This window comes from Cuculus canorus, chromosome 15 (genome assembly GCF_017976375.1).
Source record: "Cuculus canorus isolate bCucCan1 chromosome 15, bCucCan1.pri, whole genome shotgun sequence".
NCBI classification, from domain to species: domain Eukaryota; kingdom Metazoa; phylum Chordata; class Aves; order Cuculiformes; family Cuculidae; genus Cuculus; species Cuculus canorus.
Genome location: NC_071415.1, coordinates 12,278,247 through 12,305,414, shown reverse-complemented (window position 1 = coordinate 12,305,414; position 27,168 = coordinate 12,278,247). Strand labels below are relative to the sequence as shown.

General features: G+C 48.5%; 2 protein-coding genes and 1 long non-coding RNA gene across 11 annotated transcripts; 2 read left to right on the top strand and 1 right to left on the bottom strand.

Moving 5' to 3' along the window:
• The first annotated feature begins 29 nt into the window (after positions 1–29).
• On the top strand, positions 30–17,814 carry LOC104068755 (kinesin-like protein KIF19). 7 transcript variants are annotated; one of them, XM_054081033.1, is made up of 18 exons: positions 30–286; positions 2,521–2,601; positions 4,876–4,986; positions 5,918–6,005; positions 6,580–6,716; positions 6,956–7,081; positions 7,650–7,844; positions 8,607–8,759; positions 9,668–9,790; positions 10,493–10,646; positions 11,551–11,722; positions 12,809–12,983; positions 13,585–13,855; positions 14,027–14,148; positions 14,264–14,689; positions 14,967–15,120; positions 15,738–15,845; positions 16,372–17,814. In XM_054081033.1, exons 1-18 carry the CDS (start codon positions 206–208, stop codon positions 16,431–16,433), a joined length of 2,739 nt encoding a protein of 912 aa, XP_053937008.1. In that variant the 5' UTR covers positions 30–205; the 3' UTR covers positions 16,434–17,814. The 7 variants fall into 7 exon arrangements, 6 of the variants coding, with proteins under 6 accessions (XP_053937008.1, XP_053937007.1, XP_053937006.1 ...); XM_054081032.1 differs by having other exon boundaries at positions 11,548–11,722; XM_054081031.1 differs by having other exon boundaries at positions 11,530–11,722; positions 14,267–14,689.
• On the bottom strand, positions 7,864–10,649 carry LOC128853762 (uncharacterized). 2 transcript variants are annotated; one of them, XR_008452509.1, is made up of 3 exons: positions 10,523–10,649; positions 8,747–8,946; positions 7,864–7,992 (listed from the first exon to the last, which is right to left on the bottom strand). It is a non-coding gene; the product is annotated as an uncharacterized LOC128853762 (long non-coding RNA). The 2 variants fall into 2 exon arrangements; XR_008452508.1 differs by having other exon boundaries at positions 10,490–10,617.
• Positions 17,815–20,052: 2,238 nt separating the features above from the next.
• Positions 20,053–26,931, top strand: CHST12 (carbohydrate sulfotransferase 12). 2 transcript variants are annotated; one of them, XM_054081029.1, is made up of 3 exons: positions 20,165–20,181; positions 21,261–21,461; positions 25,144–26,931. In XM_054081029.1, exon 3 carries the CDS (start codon positions 25,239–25,241, stop codon positions 26,496–26,498), a length of 1,260 nt encoding a protein of 419 aa, XP_053937004.1. In that variant the 5' UTR covers positions 20,165–20,181; positions 21,261–21,461; positions 25,144–25,238; the 3' UTR covers positions 26,499–26,931. The 2 variants fall into 2 exon arrangements, with proteins under 2 accessions (XP_053937003.1, XP_053937004.1); XM_054081028.1 differs by lacking the exon at positions 21,261–21,461 and having other exon boundaries at positions 20,053–20,181.
• Positions 26,932–27,168: the final 237 nt, after the last annotated feature.

Below are 27,168 nucleotides of genomic sequence, written 5' to 3'. Positions count from 1 at the left end.
TGGCACACCGCTTCCCACAGCCCTTCCTGCCCTGGGGCTCAGTATTTCCACTGCTGCCTCTCCTTCTGCAATCCCTGTTGTCATCTCCCGGCTGGGGGAGCACAGGTGTTGCCTCTCTCTTCCTTTCCTGGGGTGATTGCTGCTGCTGCCACCTCTGAGCCAATCAGTCTCCTGCTTGTGCTGTCTCTTGAAGGACTCCAGTACGATGTGCACATCCCTGGGCAAATCGCCCAGCCCTGACCTGGCATCATCTCACAGCTCGGCCATGAAGGAGCAGCAGCTTACGGTAAGTGCCCTTGCTTAGGGGAGGACATGGGATGGGGAGGAGGAGATGGGTCATCCCAGCCCCAGCATCCTTCCTGCTCTGTTTGCCAGCTGTCTTCCGGTGTTCTCTGTGGTCCAGCCAGAAGGAAAAACCCTAGACTTGCTCTCATTATTCGAAGCTCTGTGTATTTTAAAGCAAAAACTGGGGGTAAATACCCCCCCTACTACAGAGGGGAGGATGAGGCTGGGTAACCTGGCAGGTGCTGGTTGTTAGTCCTTGAACAGCAATTTTCTGTGTGCCCATCTCTTTGGGAGTGATAGATTCATAATAAGCAGTGAAAAGCAGCCGAGATTATATTTCTGTCTGAATCCTCACCATTGCTCCAAAACCTTGGCATCTGTTGATCAGAGTACAAGGAGTGCTTTGAAAATGTAATCCCTTACCAAATTTCAACCTTCAACCCTGTGGTGCTCGGTTAAACTCAAACATTACTGTGCTGAAACACGACTGGAGCAGACACAGAAACCTCTACTCAAAGTGGAATGGCTTAAAATAAAGTCAATAATATCTAGAATACCTTGCATTCCTCTCTAATGCCAAGAAAAGCCTTTGTACTTGGTGTGACCTGTTCCCCCCGTGCTGCTTATTTGGGTTTGTTTTCTTACCCTCAGTGGCTGGAGCTACCTAATACAGCGATTAACTGGACTGTTCTGGGGGTTAAGGCTGTCCGAGAGAGATTTGCAGCACCCCGGGCTCCTCCTGCAGGACTTGGGATTATGGTGTCCAAGATTTTTCAAATGCTTCCAAGAGATGAGTTCAGCCCATGGGAATGAGATGCTCCTTACAGTGTCACTCAGCCATGTTTAGGGAGATGATGAAGCGAAGCTAATCATTGCATTCTTGTGAATATTAAAAGCTCTCCAGAGCTGAGGAGCTCACCTTGTACTCCAAGATAGTCACAGTGAAGAGATGTTCCTTTGCTCTTGCTGGAACTACTAAAAAATGTCTACTAGAGTGCTTGAGACTGAGAGCTGTTGTGCAACCCTCATTAAATTGACACGTAGCTTGTTATTGTGGAAATAAATCTGGTTCCTATAGAAACTGGCTGCTTGGACTGCTGGGGCCGTAGGGACAAGTCTGTTTCAATAATTGCACACCCTCCCGATGAGGCATCATTTCTGTGCATTATGCAGTGTTTTATCAGTATCAGCTCTGCTGTCAGGAGCTGCTAAGGGGATGCTGCTGTAGTTTATGAAGGGGAAAACAGCCATGGAAAGGCAAAAATAGAAAATTTTTCAAATCTCTTATTAGTCGAGACCCTCAAGGACAGCTTTTAGGTGGCATTTCAAATAGAGCCTCCACAGGGCACGCAGGTTTGGGATTGTACAACTCTCCCACATCTAAAAAGTGAGTCAGGGCCAGAGCACGACCCCAGCTCCAGGGGGGCCAGTTCACCCCATGACTGATCCATGACACCACGTTTCCTCTGTTGCTTCACCCCTAGATTAAGCAGGCTGCAATACATCTGCTCTTGTGTGTTTAATAATGACAAACGCAGCCCATGTGTTTTAAATCTTCGAGTCAAATTGTTGTCTGTGTTTTAAAATGGAGAACTGCGTTTCTGGCTGATTGAGTTGTGACACAGGGCACTGGCAGTTAATTGCTACTCTGTAATCGCTCCGGTCCTGCCATGAATTCCAGCTTCCCAGGAACCCCATGGGACTGCGCAGATCAGGGCCAACTTGCTCTGATCTGGTCGAACAGGCTTGTAATGAGTGCTACCTGGGATTAAATGAAATGGGTACTTAGTGAAATACAATTCCCTTCCTTTGTCAGGAATAACTTTAATCAGTGTTCGGGAGTGCCGGGGCAATCTATAAGCGTGCTCAGCTCTATGGCTGTTGGTACGGTGGTCCCAGACCTGCGAAGGTTCCCGCTGGCAGCAGCAGCGACACGGCTGAATTCATTCTGCCGCCTTCTCTGTCAATCAGTTGGAGTCTTGCTGTGTTAGAGGCAGAAATAAGAGAAGAGGGGGGAAGAATTTGTCAAGATAAAAATGCAAATCATGGGAGAATTAAGTGGTTTCAACTTTATAAACTTCCTTAAACTCTTCAGGCTCTAAGCTTAAGATTTTAAGATTGATCAGCAGAAGAGATGCAGCAAGAAGCCGTTGATGTCACACAGAGCCCTGTGGCGGGTAAGTCCGGGTGGCCGCAACGTGCATAAGCTGCCCGTCTGTGTGCTGTGTTGTGCAGGTGGCCCTTCGCATCCGTCCCATCAGCGCAGCGGAAGAGGAGGAAGGAGCTGCCCTGGTTGCCCACAAAGTGGGTGAGCAGGTGAGCTGGGGCGTTGTGCCTGGGCTGCGCGGTGAATCGCTCTGCGGAGGGACCGGGGGCTGTGCCAGGCACCATGCTCGCCACCACGAGGTCCTGGCTCTGCTGGTTCACACACAAACACTTGCTTTCAAATCCCACAAAACTCCTGGCCTCGCTGTGACACAGCAGGGATGCAGCTTCCCATACAAACAGCACCGTTTATCTCCTGTTCTGCATCTTTCACCTCTTGCCCCTCTTTTTAAGAGACTGGGACCGCAGGTGGTCCCCACATACCTTTTCTACATCTATTCACATATTTTTATTTTACCTTTGTTATTTATCTTATTTTCCAATATAAATCCCATTATTTTCTATCGTACTTCAGCTGATCTTTCTTTGAACTCTTTCTGAGTGCACACTAATTCTGTAGTATCTTGCCTCTCTAAGCAATAGTCAAATGATAGCAGCTCTCTGAAGCAAAAAAAGGCATGAATCTCTCTTTCCTCTTCATAGATTATCTTACAAATTTTTTTTTTTTATTTAACACCTTACTGCTAAACCATCCTTTTATTTTTCTTTTCTCTTTTGAAAGTAGCCATGAACCTCACAAGGAAATCAGCTTTATTTTCGTACAGCTAACTCGGACTTGCATCATCAGCCTTGAGCTCTATTTTCTCTAATGGAAATCTGGGAAGGAAATGTGCGTTACGTTAGTCTGAGTAACTTCTATCCATGAGAATGAGTTTCTCTTAATAATGCAAATAACTGTAATTATGATAGCAAATTAATTGACTGGGCAGCTGAAGTACCTAGATTTCTTGGTGTATTTTGATTTACATCATGTTCCCTGCTATTTTTACTCCCAGCCTAACTCATTTAGAGCTGCTTCTGTCTATTAATCCTAGCACAAAATTGACCGCGTTACTGTCTTGTTACGTTTTAATGCTTCCATGCAATAACAGGAGATTTATGTGTTTAGAATCCTGCGAGTTAGACAAGCTGTTAGCCCCAGGTTGGAAGAGAAGGGCTCTTTTGGATGTGTAGATCCACTGCGAGCAATATTTGGACATTACAATCACTCAGTAAAAGGGGCCTGAAAGTATTACAGAGCACATTTCTAAAGGAAACATGTCGACCTCATTCTCCAAGCTCTGCTCTTGGCTGTCACGCTTGGATATGCACATGATTACGTGTCAGCTCATCTTTTGCAGGCAAATGCTGCTGCTGCAAACAGACCAGGAGTTCCTTTCAGAGTTTGTTCTTGTGCTGCTTCAGATTGAGCTGAACCCGTGAATACTGAAGGCTTTTTTTTAAAAGTAATTCTGGTAACTGAAAACTTGCAAATCAAAAGTAGAGCTACTCAATAAAAACTTGAAATTTGGCAGAAAATGTGAAAGAAAAATGTAAAAAACCAAAGCCCCTGACATTTTCTGAATGCCCATGGGCACCTGTCCTAGGTAATCATCTCTCTCCTGTGCCTGGAACACCAACGCAGTTACTCTGTAGGTCAAGTGGTGGCTGATCTATACTCAAATTGCTTATCTCATGATCTGTTTACCTGAGAGAGTGAACGCTGCTCTGGAGTAGGAGGGCACAGGCTTCTCTGTCCCTTCCCCTGAGGCCTGAGCGTCTCTTTATGAGCTGTTTCAGTGAAGGAGAGAGAATATCGCTCTCCGCAGTAATTGTACACCACCATAATTGTGTACCAAAATAGATCTAAAGGGGCCGAAAAGAAACAGAACGAGTTCTGTAACCTGCTGCAACCCCTCTCCCACCTTTGTTTTTCCTTAATAAAAGCCAGAAATGGAATGAAGTTTCTGTCCTTGAGCAATGCAGACGTTTTTATCAGTCCTTCTGCAGGAAAAGCTTTGGAATATGACTTTGGGCACTTTTGCTTCTGAGGAACTTAACTATTTTGTTTCACAGCTTCCCTGACTAGATCTTGGTTGAAAATTGAGGTAAGAGGTCCTGTGTCCCCCTGCTGCTTGTGTGGGGGCTGGTTGGGTGTCGTGTCCCCACCACCATCGCTACTGCCCTACACGGGCGACTATTCCACTGCACAATGGACCTGCAAAGCATTTTGCAGCAGCTATTGGTTTTCCAAATTGCAGAAGTTGCGACATCGGTTGTGAAACAAAGCTCGTCAGCCCCAGCACTGTGAATTCAAATGTTTTCCCCACAAAGCTGCAGTGCAACGTTCCTCTGGCCTAGACATGTGAGAGTGCTGTAAGAAATCCCGACAGGCTGTGAACCCAACCCAAGTGTAACAGTTCTTCTGACTTTATCTTGTACCAGGGGGTGGTCCTGATGGATCCAAGTGAAGATGCAGATGAGATCTTGCGAGCTAACAGATCCCGAGAAAAAACGTTTGTATTTGACATGGTATTTGATCACAGAGCAACCCAGGTAATGTCCTTCCCTTTTTTAACCAAAAGGCTTAGCAGTGGAATTGTTTCTCCTGCTTGGATTAATGTTTTTGGCAAGTGGGTAGAACTGCACATCCCAGAGGCTCCATGTCACCCTGATGAAAGGTGGCGGTGCTGAAAGTGAGAAAACTATGAGAGTGTTCCTGTTGTCGGAGAAGCAGGAGGTGTGCGATCCGCAGTCTGCCTCTCCCCTTTGCCCCAGGACTCCCCAGGTGCAACACACCTGAGCGGGAATGGAGAGCTTTGTCTCCTGAGGTCTCCAGTGAATGAGATCATTGTCACGTTGCTTGGCTCTGTTGCTCACACACTTCTCCTCAGGGCCTCTTTTGGTTCTGGGGCTCCTGAAGTGAGCTCCAGTGCCCTGACCAGGCTGTGTTTTGCAGACAGGCATCAAATGCGGGAGAAGTTCATCAGCATTTGCATTTTATGATCACAGCGTCACTGCAGCCGTGCTTGTCACACGCTATTTGGTTGCCTTTGTCCGTTTTCTCTTTCACATGAAACTTCAATATAGCACTTTTATACACTACCCAAGACATTTTTAGAGGCCCAGCAGCACTTCTGAATAACGGATAAGGTCAGGGAGAGAATTTACTCCCTTCTTCAGCAGACACAAAGGGAAAACAAAGCATTCCGTGTTTAGAGTGCAAGAAAATAATCAAATTTAAGGACATTTATTTTAATAAGCTCCTGCATCTTTCCTGCCTTTAGAAAATTCAATAAACCACTGTGCTTTTCTGCTCATTTTGATGATGTGTCAAAATTCAAAGGGTTCAAGAATTGTTCCAAAACTGAGGAAATTTGTAAAACAGGCTGAGAAAATCATGAGGAATGCAATTAAGTATAGATTGTTTGGACAGCTGTTATATCTGACCATACATTTATGGGGTTTTTTTTTTTTACTGGATTAGGAGGAAGTCTATGTGTCCACAACCAAAAGCCTAATAGAGGGGGTCATTTCTGGCTACAATGCAACCATTTTTGCATACGGTCCAACAGGTAAAGTAGTCCCTGTAGCCTTACTGCTCTGGATGGATAAAATGTATTCATAAAACCCAGAAATGAACTATAAAGCCAATTACTGTTGAGGACAAGACTAAATCCTAACATAGCATTCTCATCAGAAAGGATGGATCTTCTTTAACGCTAAAGTAATAGTAAAGCTGCCCTGTTTGCCAAGTCACCTAATTGGGGTGGGATTCAGTGAGGCAAACCTTCTCATTAAGAGGGAGGAGATGAGGACAGTGCTGGAGACTGGTCTCAGGAGAACAGATACAGCTGTCGGAAGCACTTATAGGCTACAGACTACCTGAAAATATATTTCTGCCTTAGCGCTGAACACCTAGTTGGGCTGTTAACCTACCTCTGCCCGTCTGCAAGCCTGCTTTCTTCCCATTTTGGATAGCACATGCCGTGTCTTTCCTGCAGCATTGTCATTGTGGGATGAGAAATTGGAGTAATTGGAGTCAGTTTGAGGCTGAAGGACCGAAATCAAAAGGAACTCAGGCTTTGTTTATTGTGGAAACTTGCTCACGTAGGAGATGGTCATTGTTCTTCTTTGTGTCTTTAACAGGAGCAGGAAAGACCTACACGATGCTAGGGGTGGACTCCGAACCGGGGATTTACATTCGCACTCTTGATGACCTCTTTAAGGCCCTTGAAGCTACCACTGAGGAGATGGATTACACAGTGTCCATGTCCTACCTGGAGGTGAAATCTGTGTTGTCTTGGATCCAGGCTCTACGGGAGTTCACCAAGCTCCTGAGAGCTGGTGTAATGGAAGTGAGGTGTACAAGTCTTTCCATCACACAGTGCTCCCCTCAGATTGTACCACTCCAATCTTCCCTTCTCCTCTTCCACCCTAAAGAAATAAAGGATCAACTCAACCTCTTTGCAGATCTCAGCACCCAATGCTAGTCTCACACCAACTCCTTGTTTCCTACCCTCAGATCTATAATGAAGTGATCCGTGACCTCCTGAACCCGTCGTCAGGATTCTTAGACCTGAGAGAGGATTCCAGAGGCAACATCCAGATAGCAGGAATCACAGAAGTCTCTACTACAAATGCTCAGGAGGTACCTGGGGCTGCGGTCCATGGTGAGGAGGGAGGGGGATTGTACTCGCTTGCAACAGTGCTTTAAAATTTCTTGACACTTTCCCATTGCTCGTGCCTTGCTTGGTAGCGAGGACCTTGTGTAGCAGGACCTGGGTGGAGATGGATTAATGTGATTAATTGTATGGAAAGGGCTGATCATGGAGCCATATGGATGGCTAAAATCCCCAGTTAGCCTCCCACTAGGTCTGCTTCCCTGGAAGGACAAGAGTGATTTGATTTGCATACACATCTGTAAACAAACCATTTGGAGAGGGAGAAGAAGTAATGAAACTCCCTTGAGCGACACTGATGTGCACTTGGACATGAGATAAACAGGCCTCCCAGGAAAATAGCTCCAAACCTAACAAACCCACGCTTGCAAGGTCGCAAGCCAAAGGGGTAGATCTGGGGAAAATCAACATCAAAACCCTGCTAGCTTGAGTGGGATCAGAGTTTGCCTTCGCCCTGGGTGTCAGTCAGGCTACTGCTGGTCATGGTGTGCCTTGGGCAGAGCTGTGTGTATCTCTGTGCTTCTCTGCATCGTTTAGATCGTGCAGCTGTTAACAAAAGGAAACAAGCAGCGCACCCAGGAACCTACTGCTGCCAACAAGACGTCCTCCCGCTCGCACGCAGTGCTCCAGGTGACAGTGACGCAGAAAAGCCGGAGGAAGGCAACCGGAGATGAAATGAGAATTGGAAAGCTTTTCATGGTTGACTTGGCAGGGTCAGAGAGAGCAGCTCAGGTACGATGGAGCTCAGCAGCTTTTGCTGAGACCAGGCTGGATTCCTTGGCTGGCGGTGCAGGGTTTGCAGGCATGTTCTCATCTCTGGGAAAACCAACACTGTGTGTTTCTCTGTTGCTTCAGAGCAGTAGTTTGTACATGAAGCGTCCTAAACATAGACAAAGTTTGATGGTATTGGTAATATCTCTTATTAGACAAACTAGTATCATTGGAACCATGTAAACCAGCGTTTTTCTCAAGTCTGAAAAAGCAGCAGCAGATTTCATGTCTATAAAGAAGCTGACGTCTGCCAGGCAGAGATGGTCTGGGCTGTCAGAGAGAAAGCTGGTACCAGTGGAACAGAGGGATGCTGGTGGGTGGAAAATAAGGCAGCTGGCTCCTATGGGAAGGAGGAAACACTGAAACTCAAGGAGGTGATCCTGAGGGAGGGAGAAATACCCTGTATTTTTGCTGAGACCAGCAATTCTGGAGGGATGGAGTTACCCATTTTATCGTCTAAAGATGGTTTCAGGAATTAACTAATAGCTTTTTTTTTAAGAACCATGGAGTTAAAGCCGAGTCATCTTTTTGAAGAAACACACTCCTCCCAGCACTTCTATACCTCAGAGCTGATTTAACCTTGCCCTTTCCAGGCTGATTTTGCAGAAAGGATTGCTTTGTCATCCAAACCTTGACCCCAGTGATGCCACGCTTCTCCGCCAGACACAGGCTAAAGCGTGTGTTTCTTTATCCATCCCCTCTCTCTCCCTCCCCTCCCAACAGAGTCAGAACCGGGGCAAGAGGATGAAGGAAGGAGCCCACATCAACCGCTCGCTGCTGGCTTTGGGCAACTGCATCAACGCTTTGAGTGAGAAGGGGGGGAGCCGGGCCCAGTTTGTCAATTTTCGAGACAGCAAGCTCACCCGCCTGCTGAAGGTACTGGACACCCCGGGTCAGCGAGGAGCTGCTGTGTCTTGCTGGTATCACTGCCCAAATCAGACAGGGCTTGAGAGCTGATCCCTGAATATATCTGTGAGTTGTCTTTATGCAGCTTGGAATGCTTCTCCAGGATCTTGCATGAGCTCTATGACGTGATCAGGGCTTGACTCGGACCGTGCTGTCCCTGTAATAAACACGTTGCCTTGTCACCTGTGTTATTAAGGAAGGACCTCCTATAGGGCTAAGGAAACCCTATAGATTTAGGTCATACATCTCTAAGCTCGCAGGTGATAAGTGGTTTTATTTCATTTTTTAGTGAACTTACTGCCTCTGAATGTCTCATCCCATCCATAAGATTGGGCTGAAATTAGCCGATAAATCTGGGTGTTGTTGGGGCAGGAGGAAGAGAAACTAAGAGTGGCTGCGTGCTGTCATAACGTGCCACTCAGGAAACCAGAAATTTTGCAGACGCGGTCTTTGCTACACTGATTATTTTATGGTTACTTTACAACTTAGTTTATGAACCTCACCTCGGGCCTTAGTGCTGAGCTACGGCTCTTGCTGCCTGACAGATGTGTTTTCTAGAGGATGGCAGGGAGGAGAAGGAAGGGAGAAAAAGGCAGGTTTCCATGGTGAGCAGCACCCGGGAAGCTGCCAACGTATTTGTGGAAGCTGCTGTTTTCTTGCAAAGGTTCTTTTGTAGAAAGCCTGATTGCTTAATGATTTTGCTGTTGATGGAGACAGAGCCTAATGAATGGTCTTTTACCAGCACTTCCTTCACTCCTAATTGGGATTCTCCACCAGAATCTCAATGAAATGCAGGGTTACCCAGCCCCGATGGTTACCACCAAGCAGCAAGTCCCTGTCTTGTCCATACTGACCACATCAACATTGCATCCCTGTAGGACTCATTAGGTGGCAACAGCAGAACTGTTATGATTGCACATATCAGCCCAGCCAGTACCTCCTTTGAAGAATCTCGAATGACCTTGATCTACGCCTATCGAGCAAAAAACATCAAGACGCAGGTAAATGAGCAAACAACTCACAGTGGGGTGAGAGTTACAGATTAAAAGCTTGCAAAGCGGAAAGAGAAGATGCAGTGGATGAAAGAAGAACAAACTTTGTCGGGGGGAGGGTAGAGAAGGGTGGTATAGAAGCTCATTGTGAGTGGTGGAAGAGAAGAAAAGCAGATGAAGGGAACAGTGGAAATCAAATTGTGTGGGTTGTGGATGAGAAGAGGAATACCAGGGTCACAACAAGGGAGCAGAATGATGGAAAGGCAGAGGATGATGTGCCCAGGATGGACCTGGGTGCAGAATATAAGGAATGATGGGTGGAAGATGGCTATTGGGAGGACAACTTATGGGAAATATCCTGATGGGGGCACTGGGCCTGGAAGAGGAGCTGAAGGGTTGCAGAACAGAGGAATAAAATGAAGAGGCTTGTGGGGTGAAGGAGGATGAACAATGATCTACAAGAGGATTTTCACTCTTTGTGGATCTCTGTTTTCCCTGTGGACACAAGGTCCTTGTTTCTTTTCCTGTTACCTTTTAGGAATTTCCCAAAATTAGGGAAAACCACTAACCTACAGTCTGCCCCATTCATGAGGGCAAATTCTTCCCCACCACAGGATTCAGTGCGTCTCCAACCAAAATCACAGCTTGGTTTGCAGCTATTGCACTAGTTAGGAACCATCAGGCAAACGCTCACGTATTTTGGCTCACCAGGTAAAATGTAACCTGCGGAACGACTCGTACCACATGGACCAATACACCAGCATCATCGCAGACCTCCGCAGGGAGATTGAGCATCTGAAGGAGAAGGTCAAAAATCAGGAGAAGGAGAAAAATACGCTCAGCACCAATCTTGGGGATCTGCAAGGTAGAGCCAGGAGCAAGAACTGTTCTGGGGTATCTGGAGGAGAGAGGAGTTGCATGGACGGGTTGTGGTAGCACTTGGTGGGTCTCCATGCAGACGTAGCTGGGGGAAGCCAGTTCAGCAATGCCTGTAGAGAAGCAGAGCGGAGAACACAATCTGATGGGCAGTGGGAGGCAGGCAGGGGACCTGAAGTTGTTTTTCTATGTGAGCCTGTCTGATGTGCTGTGTGATGTTGGACAACACATTCAACCTTCTCAAGTGTTAAATTTCACAAACCTGCCCTTAAAAAGAACTTTGGCATCAAGTGATGGCATTCGCTGTGGGAAGTCTTGACTTGTACAGAGACGTGACTGAGTTTGCAGCCTGCGTCATCACGGGCAGGACACAAAGCTCTGCTGTATGGTTCATTGCACTGAATTAAAAAAATATAATAGGAAGGAGGGCAGGGCAAAGCTTTTAAGACATTGATTGTTCTGCCCTGGGGACTGCTCCCTTTGTCAGTGAATCGGGCAAGGAATGAAATAAAAATAGGCAAGTACTCCAACAGGAAAGATGCAAGGCATGATAGGCTTCTTCTATAGATACCCAAGGTCATTTCTAAATAACAAGCACAGAAGCCAAATAACTTTTTAGTGGATGGAAAGGGGGAAGAGATGTCCCTGCAATGCAGCATCCTCTCGATACTCACAAAAACATTAACAATGAGATGTATTTATCTCTAGTAATATAATCATAAAGAAACATCAGATTTCTTAACTTCAGGAGACTGCAGAAGGAAGCAGAGTCCTATAAACAAACACCTCTTAACACAAAGACCGAGTGGCTTGGTCCCAGTGTAGTTTTGTGAAGACTTGGCAGAAGTTTACCTGGCCTAACATTAGATCAGAAATGTCTTCTCCTGCAGCAGGGAGGCACCAAGGCTCTGAGGCATACAGCGGCCAAGTAATGAACGTGTTGCGAGCACAGCTGATGGGGGCTTTCAGGGAGCAAATGGAGATGCGTCGCAGCCTGATGGAGTTGGAAAACACCAACATTGAGCTGCACATTGATACCTGCAGGCACCTGCTAACAATTACAGAGTGAGTAGCTGCTTACCTTTCAGCACAATTTATAGGTGGACCACCAAACTCACCATGAGAAATGACAATACCCCATGGACCCCCACCATGGAAATGACAAAAGGGTGAGATCAGATGTGGGTTTGAGACTTACCTATGGGATGAGGGAAAACTTGGGAGGGTGGTGGTCTGCAAAAGTTACCCAGAGATTTAAGGTTGATTAAGTCTGTGTGACAGTAAGCCTTAGATTAAGGTGCTATATTTGCTATGGGTGATTTCTGCTGTTGAGGAACACATCTCTAATCCCCCCCGGTGCTTGTAAGGAGACTGCAGCCTGCAAGTGGTGCTGCGCTGCAGTGTGATTGTCTGATTTAGCTCTGTAAAGCAACCAGCTACTTCTAGCATCGAGTTTAAGCTGAAGAATGGAAGCATAAATGGTAGATACCTCAACTCTATTTGGACCTTATTCTGGACTTGTGTTTTAATGTAAAACTGGATAGCAGTGCAGAATGGGATTGTTGTTTTTTCTGTGCTTCTGTCACTCTGTCTGTGAAGAGGTTTCCACGCAGATGCGCTGCATCTGAGCGTGACTTCGTGTCAGAGAAAGCAGCATCATCCCTTTCTTCTGGATAAACTATAAGCAGGTGTCAGTCCCCTCTCATCATTGCTAGTCACCCACCCAGTGCCTCTTTAAATTTTATAGTCCCTAAGGATTTGGATCCTTTGCAGTTAAAACAGGACATTAAAGATATTCAATGACTTCCTGTGAATAGGCAACAATTTGCGATGAGGTGGGGAAAAGCACTGCTCTCCCTGCCACAGAAAGATCACATAGGAGGCTTGTCTTACAGAGCTCCAAATGGGAGGAAGCCCATTGTGCTCTTATGAGTGGTTTGTCCATAGAATCCTTGAGGTTGGAAAACACCTTTAAGATCACCCAGTCCAACCTTTAAAGGTTATCGAGTCCAGCTCCAGAGCAGCCTGGACTAATTAGTTCTGCTGTTGTCATGCAAGAAGAAGTTGGAGAGATACAATGAAGGGCTATGTATGCATCATTAGAGTCATGTCACTGTGTCCTAGAAGCTCCTTTATTTTTTTTGCTGGCAGCTGGGAACGAGAGAAGGCTCAGGGTGCATGCAAGTACGACAAGCCAGAAAAGGAGGAGAAAGATGAAGACAAGGAAGCAGATATCACAGATTCACCTGAACCTCCTGAAGTTACAGTAGCAAGAGAAGAGATCAACCTGCTGCTGGCAGAACAGCGCAAGATGGTGGCGCTGAAGGTGAGGAGGTGAAGATGCCCCTATGGTGGCAAGTCTGACTTCTGCCCGGTGGGTGCTTAGGGGCGGCAGCATCACTCAGAGAGGTTCTTCTGGGTTTGGGCTAGCACCACAAAAGCAGTGTGGCACCTATATTACAGTTGGACTTCCAAATACCTTGGGCTGCTGAAGGAAGCAGCTTGAGAACATTGGTGTTTGTATCCTTCCTCTATCCAATTTTTTTAGGATAAGGGAAAAAATCACAAACTCACTGTCTGGGCTTGCCCACCCATAAGTGAGATAATTTTTCCCTTTTGCACTTGCAGGAACATGTTGAGGGTTTGTCGCTCCCTGGTCGTTCAAAGCTTCGGTAATTACTTTTGGTGCGTTTTTTTATGGTAGTGAATGTTAACACCTTGTGAGTTCCTCTAGCCAAGGGCTGTGCGTCTCGATGTATCTGCCATGACCGAAACATGGTAGCTCCTAGCAGGATAAGCAAAAATACTTTTTGTAGATATTACTTGAGTCTCAGCATGAAGGATGCAGCCCAGATTTGCTTGCTCAGATGCCTCTGTTATCCCAAGAAGCCAAACTGCCTCGACAACCCCCTATCGATCTTTTTCAGACAGAACTGGAGCAGCACTTAGCAAGTGCCAAAGAAAAAGCTTCCCAGATGGAGGAGTTTTTTCCCAGACAAATCACCAGTGAGGATCAGCAGGAGGTGCTAAGGCTCCTCTGCAGAGCCCATGAGCTTGAGCTCGGCAACACAGAATTGCAGGCAAATACACTGTACAAGGAGAATCTATTGTGCCAGAAGGATTTTGTGATCCAGCAATTGCAGCAGCACATGCTACTCTGTGAAGAAATTATTCAGCAGCAGCAGATGCTGATAAAAGGTAAAGCAGCATCTTTGCTCCTGCTCCATCATTATCTCTGAGCTTTGTTTTCAGATACCAAAGCGGAGAACAATCCACTCGAAAAATCCTGCCTTAGATGTCTTGACTCTGCAGTTCTCAGCTGTTTATCTAAGAGTGATCTTTTACTCTTTCTCTCCACCTCTGCTCCAGCCCAGAATATTCCTGTCCCAGAGACCCTGGTGAGGTTACACCACTTGCACCTGTCTGAGTTGGAGGAGGGGACCCTGAACCGCCTGCTTGTGCTGCATTCAGTGATGTCCAGCACGCTCAGGGTAAGGCGTTTCGGGTGAAACTCTATATCTTCCAAGTGTTTTAAATGCTTTGAAGGGGAAAAATATAAAAGCATTCAATGGAAAGCAAATACTACTAAATTGCTTCGATTTTTAGCAGAAACCAACAGGTGTTGTAGCAGGACAGATGACTCCTGGGCTGCATTCCCCCTCTTCCCTAGACTTGCATGGGAAAAAGTCAGCTGTGGACATTGCTGCTGTTCCACTGACTCTGGAGACCTTGAAGGAAATTGCTGCCAACACCAAAAGCATCTCCCTCATTGCAGCCAGTCGCCGTTTCAGAGCCCAGTGCAGAGACCCTGGGAGTGAAGTCTCCTCAACCCCCTTCTCTGAGAATTCCACCCCAGATCATCATACGAGAGGCAGTACAAGTACTGGGGGTTTGTTGTCAGAGCCTGCAGCTGGGACCCAGCTGTGCTCCCCGGCCAGGCGAGGGCTGAAGAACACGAGAGACCAGGAGATTCCTGCTGAGAGGACAGCCAGAAAGAAAAGATCTCGCTCTCTTGAACCGTACTTCCACAGGGTAGTGTCCTTGGCTTTTCTTTATAAAGGGGTGGGCTGAGCAAGAGGCACAGGCTCAGGGGCGCTAGGGTAGCTTTCAAATGCAGTAACAGAAACATGGTACAAACTGCACGAAGAAATAAGCTCAATATCTTTAGTCTTTGGCAGTGCCCTTGACTTCCAGCCTAAACAGGGAGCTAAGCCAGTCAGGTGGGAAGGGAATCTTTATGGTACAATGTGGCAACAATCAGAGGTTTGAGAAATCAGCCCTGAGGTTAACTCAACTTGGTGTCTTCCAGCTCTCCAAAGCTAAGCACTGGACTCCTTCAAGCCCCAATACGGACAAAGCTTGTGAGAACCGACTGCTCCAACCTAGGCCCTTCCATCTGCCAAAAGCTGAGAGCAGAATATCCATTGCTACAAAGGTTGAGGTTCCTATTGTCCATCATTCAGGTAGGAGCCAAAGAGCCACGGGGGACATCCTGCATTAGCTCTGTTGGAGAAGATGGATTGTCATGTGAGAAATAAGCCAGAGCAAAGGCTGATGATCAGAACTATTAGTAATCTGATCTTTATATATATATATATATAAAAATAAATATATGACCTAAGTAGCTTTTGATGGGTAAGAAAGCATATCCTTTATAGGCCACTGCCTCAACTGTGCCTCTGTAACCTCTGGAGAAGGATTAGTGTTCAGTTGGGCCCACACACAACGCGTTGCTGAGCTTGGTCTGGTCATTCCAACAGCTTCCCATCCAAACCAAGCCCCAACAAGAAGGCCAAGACATGAAAGGCTGCACTGACCATCTGTCAGATTCAGTTGTTTTGCTTTATGCAGACACACAAGGCCAGGCTGAGGTTACCCAAATCCTATTGAAACACAGCCTGAATCCTTCCCCGTTCTGGCAAGGGGTGCTTGACTGATGCTAATTACTTTTCTTTTTACTAAAAGATTGTTAACATTTATAATGCTGTAATTTATTTTGGCTGGCTGTTAGTAACTTGTGCATTGCAGAACGGTGCTCTGCTCCCACTGTTTCTAATGAAGCTCTCCCTGCCTTTGATAGAGGGGACTGCACTGGAGGCGCTGCCAAAAGACGATTCTCCTGCAAGCACCATCCAGCAGAGCAGCACTGATTGTGCCAAAGGACGGGTCCGACAGAAGCAAGGCAAGGGTGAGTACATGAAATACAAGGTTCGCTGGCTCAGGAGGCACTGCTGTATTCTTCAGCACTTACTCTGTTGCAATCTGAACCTAAAGAGCTGTAAACACAACACAAATAACCCAGTTAGGAAAGCAGTCACATGGATAGAGGTTCTACAGCCAAGGCTTAAGCCTTTTTGGTTTTTTTTGCAACAGATGACGTGGGCCATGTTCCAGAAAGTTCCATCTCCTTCTTAGCCAAAAATAACTTCTTAGTAAGGGAAGATAACATTTTCAGAGGTGTTCATAATCTTAGTCTAATCCATATGTGAAGTACAAAATTTAATCCGAGTTAGCTGTGTCACAGCATACTGCTTCCACCAAAAGCATCACCTCGGGATTTTCTTAAGGCAACGATGTGCAGATCCCAGTGCCTTTGCCAAACTCTCCCCTCCCCAGCCCGTGGCAGTCTGTCTCTTCCCCATTTAGACTGGCAAAGGGACTCAAATTGAAGCATGAGAAACTTGACTGAGTACTTTATCTTCCCTCACTTGCAGGGCCTGCAGATGGTGCCAGCAGTCGGCAAAAGCAGCAGCCAGCGTGCTTGGGGAACCGCTGAGGACTAAATAGAAGTCACTGGGGGAGGAGGACTCTCTATGGCCCCAAAGCATTGCAATTTTGAGACTGTTGGAAGTTGGGGAAGCAGGATGCAGGGGAAATGTGCCTTAAAATGTATTTTAGCTACTGTCTTGCGATGCCGAAAAGCAGAGGGAAGGCTAGGAGGGGGAGAAGGACTTTATCCATTGTATATTGCTTTTTCCATATGCCTACTGCAAGCTTTTCATCTGTGTACTGTAGCTGTTAGCTTCAGTTTAAGACAAAAGAGGTGTTAAGAGTCCAAGAGAAGAGGAAAACCTTATTTTCCCAGTAATCTTCTACTCCCTGAAGATGTCAGCATGACATCTGAGCCGCCTTTTTTTCCTGGGGTGCAAGTATGGATGTCACCCATGCATCCAAAAGGCTCGCTGACTATTAAAACCAAATGTAAATGCCTGAGAAATAGTTTCCCCTCTCCTCCCTGCTGTCCTGAGAAGCTGGGAGGTGTAACGCATGCCTGGAATGCTGTTTGGGTGAGCAGATGTTTGGCTGTGAGAACAGCTAGTGGTTGCTCTAAGCTCTTTTCTGTCTACAGTGCGTTTCAGATCCGACTGCAGTCAGAAGCACTGTGGTGATAGGTGAAGACCCTGATAAAAGCTATCCTGGAGGCAAACTGCAGGGATGTATGCTGCTTTTTGGAATGAATGCCTCCAGCCAGCAGCCTTTCCATAACACGCTTCCCTGCTTTTTAAATCATAGAATCATAGAATGGTTTGTGTTGGAAGGGACCTTAAAGCCCATCCAGTTCCAACCCCCTGCCATGGACAGGGACACCTCCCACTGGATCAGGCTGCCCAAAGCCCATCCAACGTGGTCTTGAACCCCTCCAGGGATGGGGCAGCCACAGCTTCTCTGGGCAGACTGTGCCAGTGCCTCACCACTCTCATGGTGAAGAAATTCCTCCTAATGTCCAGTCTAAATCTGCCCCTCTCCAGTTTATACCCATTGCCCCTCATCCTATCACCACAACGCTTTATGGACAGCCCCTCTCCAGCTTTCTTACAGCCCCTTCGGGTACTGGAAGGTTGCTATAAAATCTCCTTGGAGCCTTCTCTTCTCCAAGCTGAACAACCCCAACTCTCTCAGCCTGTCAATATGCTGCAAATAAATTGGTCCTGGTCATCCCGCTGAATAAGTAGCGGCTCCATGCCCCAGGCAGGAGTGGCCGAGCTCACCCAGAGTATCCAAGATGACAACCTCAAGCAGGTTTGTGGGTTCTTCAAATGGATGAAGAACATTTTTTACAGCTGCAGCACATGCAAAGGCTTTTCCTACGTGCTCTTTCTGACCTGTGTTGACACCACACACGCTCCCTCTTCCTTTATGCCTCTTGTCTTCCTGACGGACAGCAAAGCGAGGCGTAGCTCACTCCAGGGGTGAGGAAGCTTAGATTACTTGCGTTTATAAAATGCCTTAAAGCTCTGAAGCGGGGATGCAATGGAAGCTGGTATAGCAAACAGTGAATTTTCCTTATGAAACAGGAAGAGGAGTGATGGTGAAGTAGGAAGGTCAGGAAAACTTGTTCCCCGCGGCTGACTCTTTCACATAAACAAAGATATAAAAAAAGGACACACAGATAAAATAAGCACAGACTGTGTGTGAAACAAACCTGTGCCAGCAGGTCTGGAGCCAAGCCTGTATTTACAAGACCTCACGTGACCTGCAACACTGAAGGACCAAAAGTGAGGGAAAGCGGAGTTTTCCAAGCATATGCATCTCCACTAAATACCTTTGGGCTGAATCACCCTGAAAAGCTGCAGTGTTTGGAGCTATTTTATACAAAGAGTGTGACATTTGAGCCAAACTCATGGGTTTGAGGCTTTATCTCTGAAGGGAAGTTGTGTAACAAAGAGTTTGACAATGCGCCAAGACTGTCGTGAAGAGTTGGGAGCTTCGTGGTGTGCTAATTTTCCTGTTTGTAAACCCAACAATTTTAAGTCTGTTAACAGAGGTAAAAGTCGGGGATTGAGATCTTGGAGGTGGAATCTGAAAATTATCACTTGTGGCTTTGATAATTGCTGGAGGTGAGGATGCCGCAATCTCCTTTGCAAAGTGAGATGGAGCTTGTTTTCAGTGCTGGGCCAATGGATTTTCATTTAACTTTTTCATTTATCTTTTTCATTTAACATTTTCCATCGCAACTGATGAGCAGCAAAGGGAGCTCCAACTTTTCAAGGCTAGAAATGCTGCTAGAAAAGCCCCCACCTATGCTTTGCTCCTAATAAAGACTGCTGCTTTAGAAAAACCCCAAAAACCTGGGTTTTCTTCCACAAAACAACTCCTGTGTAGCAGTGAGCTCTAGGGAGCCGCGACGTTGGGCTTCAGGATGCCGTCTATCCCCAGAAGACTTTCTCCCCAGCACCCAGATTTGGCTCTTCTATTCCCACCCCATCTCTGGAAAGGTGCTGGAGGGAAATTATTACACAAATCCTCTGCACAGCGCACTTAAAACGAATTTAAGTTAAACCTTCCTTGTGTAATTGCTCAAAGCTTTGGGGAGGGTGTCCTCTCTTTAGCGCTTGTAGGGCGGCTTCGGGCTGGGGAGGGTGCCGGGGTGCTGCCCCCCTCCTCAGCCCCTTGCTCCCCATCTTTGCCTTTGTGCAGCTCGGGGGGGTGTGCAGGGGGGGACAGGAGAGGTGTGAGGGGTGGAAAGCGACGGGGGGGGGGCCAAGATAAGGTGTGTGGGGGTCAGAGAGCCACAGGGGGAGCGCGTCACGGAGCAACCGTGGGGTGAGGGATGGGGGGGGGGGTCAGGACACGCGTGGCCGGGTCAAGGAGCAGCAGTGGGGGCACAGGGGGGGCGGTAAGACAGGTGTGGGGGGTGGGGGGGGGCTAAGGATCACGGAGCAAGCGCTGGGGTGCAGAAGAGGGGGACAAGGGAGGGCACCGGGACATGGAGGAGAGCGTGGGGTGTTGGGGGGGGGGCAGGAGAGGCATGGGGGGTAAAGGGATGCTGAGCAGCAGGAAGGCGATGGGGGGGGGGGGCTGGAGGGGGAGGCACTGGGATGCGGATGGGGGCACAGGGGGACGGGGGGGGGCAGCAGGGCAGGCTCGGCGGTGCTGGGGGGGGGGGCAGCAGGGCAGGCTCGGCGGTGCTGTGGGGGGGCAGCAGGGCAGGCTCGGCGGTGCCGGGGGGGGGCAGCAGGGCAGGCTCGGCGGTGCTGGGGGGGGGGCAGCAGGGCAGGCTCGGCGGTGCGGGGGGGGGGGCAGCAGGGCAGGCTCGGCGGTGCTGGGGGGGGGCAGCAGGGCAGGCTCGGCGGTGCCGGGGGGGGGCAGCAGGGCAGGCTCGGCGGTGCTGTGAGGGGGGCAGCAGGGCAGGCTCGGCGGTGCTGTGAGGGGGGGCAGCAGGGCAGGCTCGGCGGTGCTGTTGGGGGGGGCAGCAGGGCAGGCTCGGCGGTGCCGGGGGGGGGGCAGCAGGGCAGGCTCGGCGGTGCTGTGGGGGGGGCAGCAGGGCAGGCTCGGCGGTGCCGGGGGGGGGCAGCAGGGCAGGCTCGGCGGTGCTGTGGGGGGGGCAGCAGGGCAGGCTCGGCGGTGCCGGGGCGCGGTTCCTCCCGCCGGCGGGCGGAGCGGCGCCTGCGCCGCGGCCCCGCGGGGACCCCCCGTGCCCGGCGTCTCGCGAGAGGCGGCAGCGCTCGGGCAGCGGCGGGACGGGCAGGAGGAGGAGGAGGAGGAGGAGGAGAGGAAGGTGCCGCTGCCCTGGGGCACGGCAGGTAGGGGCTGCGGCGGCTCCGTTCCTCGCCCCCCCTCCCCCCAGCCGGGTCCCCTCGGGGGCTGCGAAGCCCATCGCAGAGCATCCTCGGGGCGGCTTTGCATCCCCCGCACAGCCCGGCTTTTAGCGCGGCTTCCGCAGAGGCGGCTGCTAACGGGGTTAATCCCGCTTAAACTTGGCGCACCAAAGTTCCGAGCGGAGCTGAGCTCTAAAACAGTAGGAAAATGTGTTTAAATGGGGTGTTTTAGGAGGCGGTGCGGGGGGGCAGGGGCTGGATTCTGCCTCTGCTGCTCCCTGTGGGGCTCGGGGGGCGCCGGGGCTCTCCCTGCCTTTGAGAGGCCGGGCGTGCTCGAAGTTGGCGACAAAGGTAATGAACGAACGGGACATGCTGCTTTTTGGGAGTTTCCTGGTGGAAATCGTCGTAATGTGGTTACTGAGACAACTTAGGGATGTTAAAAAGGAGGCGAGCGGTGCTGCCGAGCCCGTACAAACCGGGCTTTGTGGCAGCGATGGAAGGGAAGGTGCTGGGACAGCTCTGTAGGTTAGGATGTGCTTTTGTTGGTCTCCAGTTACGTGCTAAGTCGGGTTAAAACGTGCAATGCAAGCCCTGTTTTTTGCTTACATTGTGCGTTTATATCGATGTAACCATTGATGTCATTATGTGGGTTAAAACCTGCTCTGCAAAGGGCGCTGGGTTTTTGGAAGGCTGAGGAGAAGTGATTTATTGAGTGATGGCCCAGCACGTGAAATGAATTTCTGGTTATTGGTACGGTGTCCATCTGCTTTGGCTGATGGGAGCTCGTTCTGCACCTGCAGGAGGTTAAGTTGGTTCCATTTCTTTAGAGCCTTGTTATTCCCTAAGCGTAACTGGTAGCGGCGTGTGCTGTGATGCATGGGTAAAGGTGGCCGCGTGCATTCAGCAGTTGCAGGTGAATGCAGGTGCCCCAAGGGAAAGTATCCATTTGAAATTGGGATTTTGTATGTGTTTTTAAAGTTCTCATTCATTCCACCTCTTTGTCTTCAGAAGTAGGCAAAGCCCAAGGAAGCAGCTTACTATCCTGTGTCTTCTTGTCTTAGAAGGAGTGGGCGCTGGAGGAGGTGAGCTCGTGCTTAGTACCTGACCCGTGTGCTTCCCTGCGGGGAGTGAGGAGCAATGGGAGAGGGTCAAGGCTGGGGAAGCGCAGAGCAAGAAGAGATGGAATCTGCGCCCAAGTCTTCGGAGGCACAGCCACTTTGAAGCCATCGCTGTTTATAGAGAGTGCTGATTGTCCCCTGTCTCCAGTAGGTACCGGTGTGCAAGCTCCTTTACTTTCTCTGGGCCTCACAGCTCCTGTAAGCAAGTTGGAGTTAACTTTCTCATGCAGTGAGAGGCTGCAAGAGAGTGTAGTTATTACACAAAGCTGAGGGGAGAGGAAGAAGGAGGTGGGGATTACTTAAGCTGTTGTTTCTCCTGAGGACAAACAGTTACTAACGGGCGGGGAAGGCAAATAAGGCTTCCAAATCCCTGAGGAGTTGCATCTGCGGTACCTTTTGCACTAAGAGCTCTGGAGAGACATCCTGGCTTTCTGGTTTTAAATGAGGGTTTGAGACATGGTTATTTGACATGATAGCTTGTGGCAGGAGCGGATGGAACCAGCGACCTTGATCCTCAGTGTCATCGGGCCTGGGAGGGGGGAGAAGAGTCCTTGGTGCACACCCAGGCCAGGTTCAAGGTTGGACGCGGTCATGGGATGGCTGCTCAGGGGACTCTGCAGGCTGATTATAACACTTGGTCCATTTCCCCGTTTGCAAGCGTCGTGTCGCAGAAGCAGCTTTGTGTGGATCCTGGTGCACATTCTTGTTGGCTGGTGGCTTTGGGTTAAACTTGAACGTAAATTCTTGGCTCCTCCTGGAGGCTTTTCCTTTTGATTCTGGCAAGGGGAGGATGGAGGCGCGTTCCCTCTGATGTGCACAGAGACCTCTAATTTGTGCTTTCAGTGTGGGATCTTCTGTGAAGTGGTCAGGAAGAGGATGTATTGTAACCAATCAAGTGATTATGTTTTGTGCCGTGTTTTTCTCGTGGTGGGTAGTTCAGCTGCGTTACTGTTCTTTTCCAAGGTCCGTCTCTGGCACTGATAGAGTTAATAGACGCTAAGTAATTTCAATTCTGTGCTGCTCGCTGCTGTGCGTCTTGGACAAACCGAACGCTGCGTACGTGCTGTGTCCTGGAAAGCAGGCTTGAGCCCGTGGGCTGTGCTGAGTAAAGCTATGTTATGGTGGTGGCTTTGACAAAGAGCCCTCCTTCCCTTTGCGCGAGGATTGCGTGTGCCACACACAGCGCCTCGTTTGCTTCTGTCGCTGCTGCTGAGAGGGTGATCTGTCCGCACTGGGGTGGGACAGCTTTACAGAAACGCTAGGAGGCTGCTGCATGGCCCAGAGCTGTGGAAGCTGCGGGAGCTGCTGGCTGTAGGGATGGTAGAGAGGGATGCTCCGTGCAGCTCTCTGGGCTTGCTGCATTCCAGCCAGACCTAAAGGTTTCAAGCAGTGTTGGACACCCAGTGCGCTAGGGATTATGTGCGCAGGGGGCATCCTATTCATCCAGAATAGGAAGGAATCCTTGCCCTAAACAGCTAACAGTCTTGAAAGCAAGAACAGATTCAGGCAAAATGCAAACCCAGAAGTGTGCCAAGCAGTAGGCTTGGCAGTGTCACTCCATTATCTTCTGCTGTTGGACTGAGATGCTTGGCCTGAAGTGCTGACGCACATACGTAATTTGCCTCTTCTTTAGCTCTGTTCTCATCTCTCTGGGTGTTTCTTCTTAGATCTGCTTCATCCTCAATCTTGTCGATCTAAACATAGAGAATTACTGCTGACTAATACCTGCTTCTTGCTCGGCAGAGTGCAAAGTGTTATGTCTGCAGTTCCTCCAGCTGCTCTTCACACGTAGAATAAGAGCCTGGCTCCAGGAAACACAGTGTTTGGTGTTGCAGTGCAAAGCCACGTGTTAGGCTACAGCCGCACTGAATTTCTGGCTCTTCCTACCTCTGAAATGTAAATAAATACACCAGGGTGGAAAAACCCTAAACTTTCGGTTCTGTGTTTTATGTCTTTTTGGGACAAGCTGAGCTAATATGTAACCGTGTCCGATATTGTTCCTGTTTGTTACTAAGTTCTGCTCTAATCCTTTTAGTCTAGTGTTTGAAACCAGGACTTGGGTTGTTAATATCTGGCATCCCTGAGGCGTAAACACAACCACACAGATTGCTCTTTGAGTCATTCAGTGTGAGGCTTCTGCGAGCTTCAAAGGTGCTGAGCACGTTTCCCCTGGGGGCTTTCACATATCTGGACTCTCTGATTCTTCACGTCTCTGTATGCGATGGCTTTAGTGCTGTTCAAGGGTGGTGTGTGAATTAGCCGAGGAGTAACCACTGTGTTTCCGGAAGAAGAGAGAGACCTAGTCTTCGTTTTGAAAAGCTTTTCAGGGCAGCTTGCCCTGAAGTGATTTTGTTTTCAGAGCTGGTGTTGGTAGGGTTTGTTCTGAAGTGTTAGAAAGCATCGGAGATATCTGTGGAAAGGTGGGGGGGGGCTCTTGTTTGGTGCACGTAGGTGCTATTCTGTGTTTATAACCCATGGGCTGGGCTGTGCTTGGAGGGAAGGAAGAGATTGGAGTGGCTCCTTTTCGCTTGCCTTTTAAACTTTAAACCTTGCAGAGAGAGACTGTAAAACAGTGAACCGTGGTTTCTCTTCCAAAATATCCGATAGCTGCTCCTAACTTCACTGTGTTGTTCTTCCCTGGCTGTGGGCACTGGCTCCTTGGTGACTTGGGGAGAGAGCAAGGTTGGTTTGCTAGCCTGCCTCTGCATGGAGCCTTGGACCAGAAAGCGTGCAGCAGGGTCGGGAGACTGATGTCCCCTGAGGAGCTTGCTGTGGAAAGGGGCTGGAAGGGGCAGGGAAGCAGGGAGCAGTAGAAGGAAGAGACTGGCTGAAATAAAAAGCCCAAACCTGCTGCACCTTCTAGAAAAGGTCTTCTGAGCTACTCTAACAGGGACTCCCCACCTGTCCTTGGTGATGAGTTGTTAGGGAAGCGCGATGGAAATATAAATTACATTAAACCAGCAAAAGGGATCTTGACTCAACAGACTCCAAACGTGGACAAAGATTTAGCAGAGCATCCTCGATCTCAGAAGCCATTCAGTTAAAAGTAGTCATTCCTTTAGATTTTTATTGATGGGTGGCTTTTATGAGGACCCTTTTTGGGTTTTTTGTAGAACTGTTTGTATAATCTCTGTTCTTGACAAAATGAAGTAGCTACTAAGAAAGGTCGTGGCGATGTTATCTCCTGGGTGCCTTCCACAGATTAGATAAGGTGCTTCGTTCAGATCAGTGATCTTTCTCGACAGCAGTTTACTTTAGCCACTGAGGCAACGGCATCTTCAGCTGTACTTTTATGACTCCGATAAGGTCTTTGTTTTCAGCACAGTGGTACAGAGCATCTTCATGAGGAGATGACAGTGTGATATCAAAAGTTAAAATAATCAATTGAGCGCCCTTTCTTCCTGTTGTGTATTAGATGTGTTTAAAAATCAAGGAGGTGTGAAAGGTAGTTGGCTCCACATACTTTCTGTATATAGTTTTATATTTTTTAATACTCTCAAACTTTTCTTTGTAAACTCTAGGCCTGAAATCTTTATTTATTTAAAAAATGAAAACAGAGCTTCTCTTGAAATCACTTGACTCTAAAAGCTTGAGACTGATAAAAAAAAGACATGATAGCTATACAAACTGGTAAAATGGCAACACATTATGCTTCCTTTGGGCCAGTCAGCTCTTCTCTGTAGGGTATCTGTAGGTACTTCAGGCTGAAAGATTTCCCCATGTGGAACCTGTGGTCAGTCTCCTGATGAGTCTTAATTGTGCAAGGTCATTCTCTCCAAACCAGAGTGATTAAGAGCTTGACTAACTTATTTTTCTGGTACCTTTCCAGGCTCCTAGTCTGCAGCACCATGCTGGATCCCAAGCCTCACTCTGCAAGCCGGAGGTGAATCCAGGTGAAAGCCAGCTATCACAGTAGGTGTCAGGATGACCAAAGCACGGCTCCTCCGTCTCTCTGTGGTGCTGGTCTCCGTCTTCATGATTCTCCTGATCATCGTGTACTGGGACAACGTGGGAACAGCTCACTTCTACCTGCATACGTCCTTCTCCAGGCCTCATTCCTCAGGAGCCATCCCAGGTATTACGGCAGGTGAAGACTGGGAAGCCTTGCCAGATGTGGATGAATTTTTGGCAAAGCTTCTTAGTTCGAGCCTGAAACAGAACAGCTCTATCTCCCGAAAGACAGAGCAGCTACTCGTCCAGGGCTCAAGCAAGCCTGTGGTGAGCAATTTGGAGGAGAACGTGCGGGGCTATGACTGGTCTACGCGCAATGCCAGAGATAGCCTGGACCAAGAGAAACTGCAGATAGAGAGGCAGAGAACTTTGCGAGAGTTTTGTGCCAATTCCAGCTTCACCTTTCCTACCAAGGAGCGCTCCTTTGATGACATCCCAAACTATGAGCTCAACCACCTGATTGTGGATGACCGCCACGGCATCATCTACTGTTACGTCCCTAAGGTGGCCTGCACCAACTGGAAACGGGTGATGATTGTGCTAAGTGAGAGCCTGCTGGACCAGGGAGTCCCCTACCGGAACCCTCTGGATATCCCACGGGAACATGTCCACAACACCAGCACCCACTTGACCTTCAACAAATTCTGGCGCCGTTACGGGAAGTTCTCCCGGCACCTCATGAAGATCAAGCTGAAGAAGTACACTAAGTTCCTCTTTGTACGGGACCCTTTTGTCCGCCTCATTTCTGCCTTTCGCAGCAAATTTGAACTGGAGAATGAGGAGTTCTACCGGCGTTTTGCCATCCCCATGCTAAAGCTGTACTCCAACCATACCAACCTTCCCACCTCTGTCAGTGAGGCCTTCGGGGCAGGCCTCAAAGTCTCCTTTTCTGACTTCATCCAGTACTTACTGGATCCCAGGACAGAAAAGATGGCCCCCTTCAATGAGCACTGGAGGCAGGTTTACCGCCTGTGCCACCCGTGCCAGATAGACTATGATTTCATTGGGAAGCTGGAGACGCTGGATGAGGATGCTGCTTATCTATTGCAGCTTCTCAAAGTGGACAGGCTTCTTCGCTTTCCCCCCAGCTACCGGAACAGGACTGCCAGCAGCTGGGAGTATGACTGGTTTGCCAAAATCCCACTGGCTTGGAGGCAGCAGCTCTACAAGCTTTATGAAGCAGATTTTGTACTCTTTGGCTACCCCAAGCCAGAAAACTTGCTTAAAGACTAAAAGTAATTGAGCGGTGGGTGTGGGAGGGAACATCTGAAATACCAAAAATGTTTAAAGCCTCCTCATTTTTGTTCTTAACTCCCTTCCCCATACAGGTTGGTACAATGGAATATATTTTTTCTACCGCTTCCCCTTCCGTTTTTGCAATAATGCCAGAGTCCAGGGTATTCCAGCCAGCTGTGCGTATGCAAAAAAATGCCATTTTTTTTTGTTATCATTTGTTTTCTGGGTTTTCTGTTTTTCAAAACATCCCCATGTTTTGCAATGGGTCACTGCCCTTGGTCACTCTGCCAGTTGTGTCCTTCAGTAGCTTTTTATTAATACTTTTTTAAAATTAATATATTTAAGATATTTAATACGAAGTGTGTGTCACGGCAAAGGAAGGGAAGGAATAAAAAAAGAAGTCAAAGAAAAACCCAAGAAATTATGTACCCGCCTCTGTGTGTTGTCTCAGGGCTGCTGTTTCCCACATCCAGGGTTTGCAGAGCACTCGGATCTCTTTGGGAGCTGGGTTTGTCAGTGATGCCTTCACCAGCCACGTCTGCTGGTGGTCGCTCTGAGCTGGCTTGGAGGCAGATCGGATGGGTCAGTGCCATCTGGAAGAATGCCAGCGCTCTGGTGACGTGTGTTATTCACAGCTGGTGAGTGTGATTGCGGGGTTTCAGGAAGG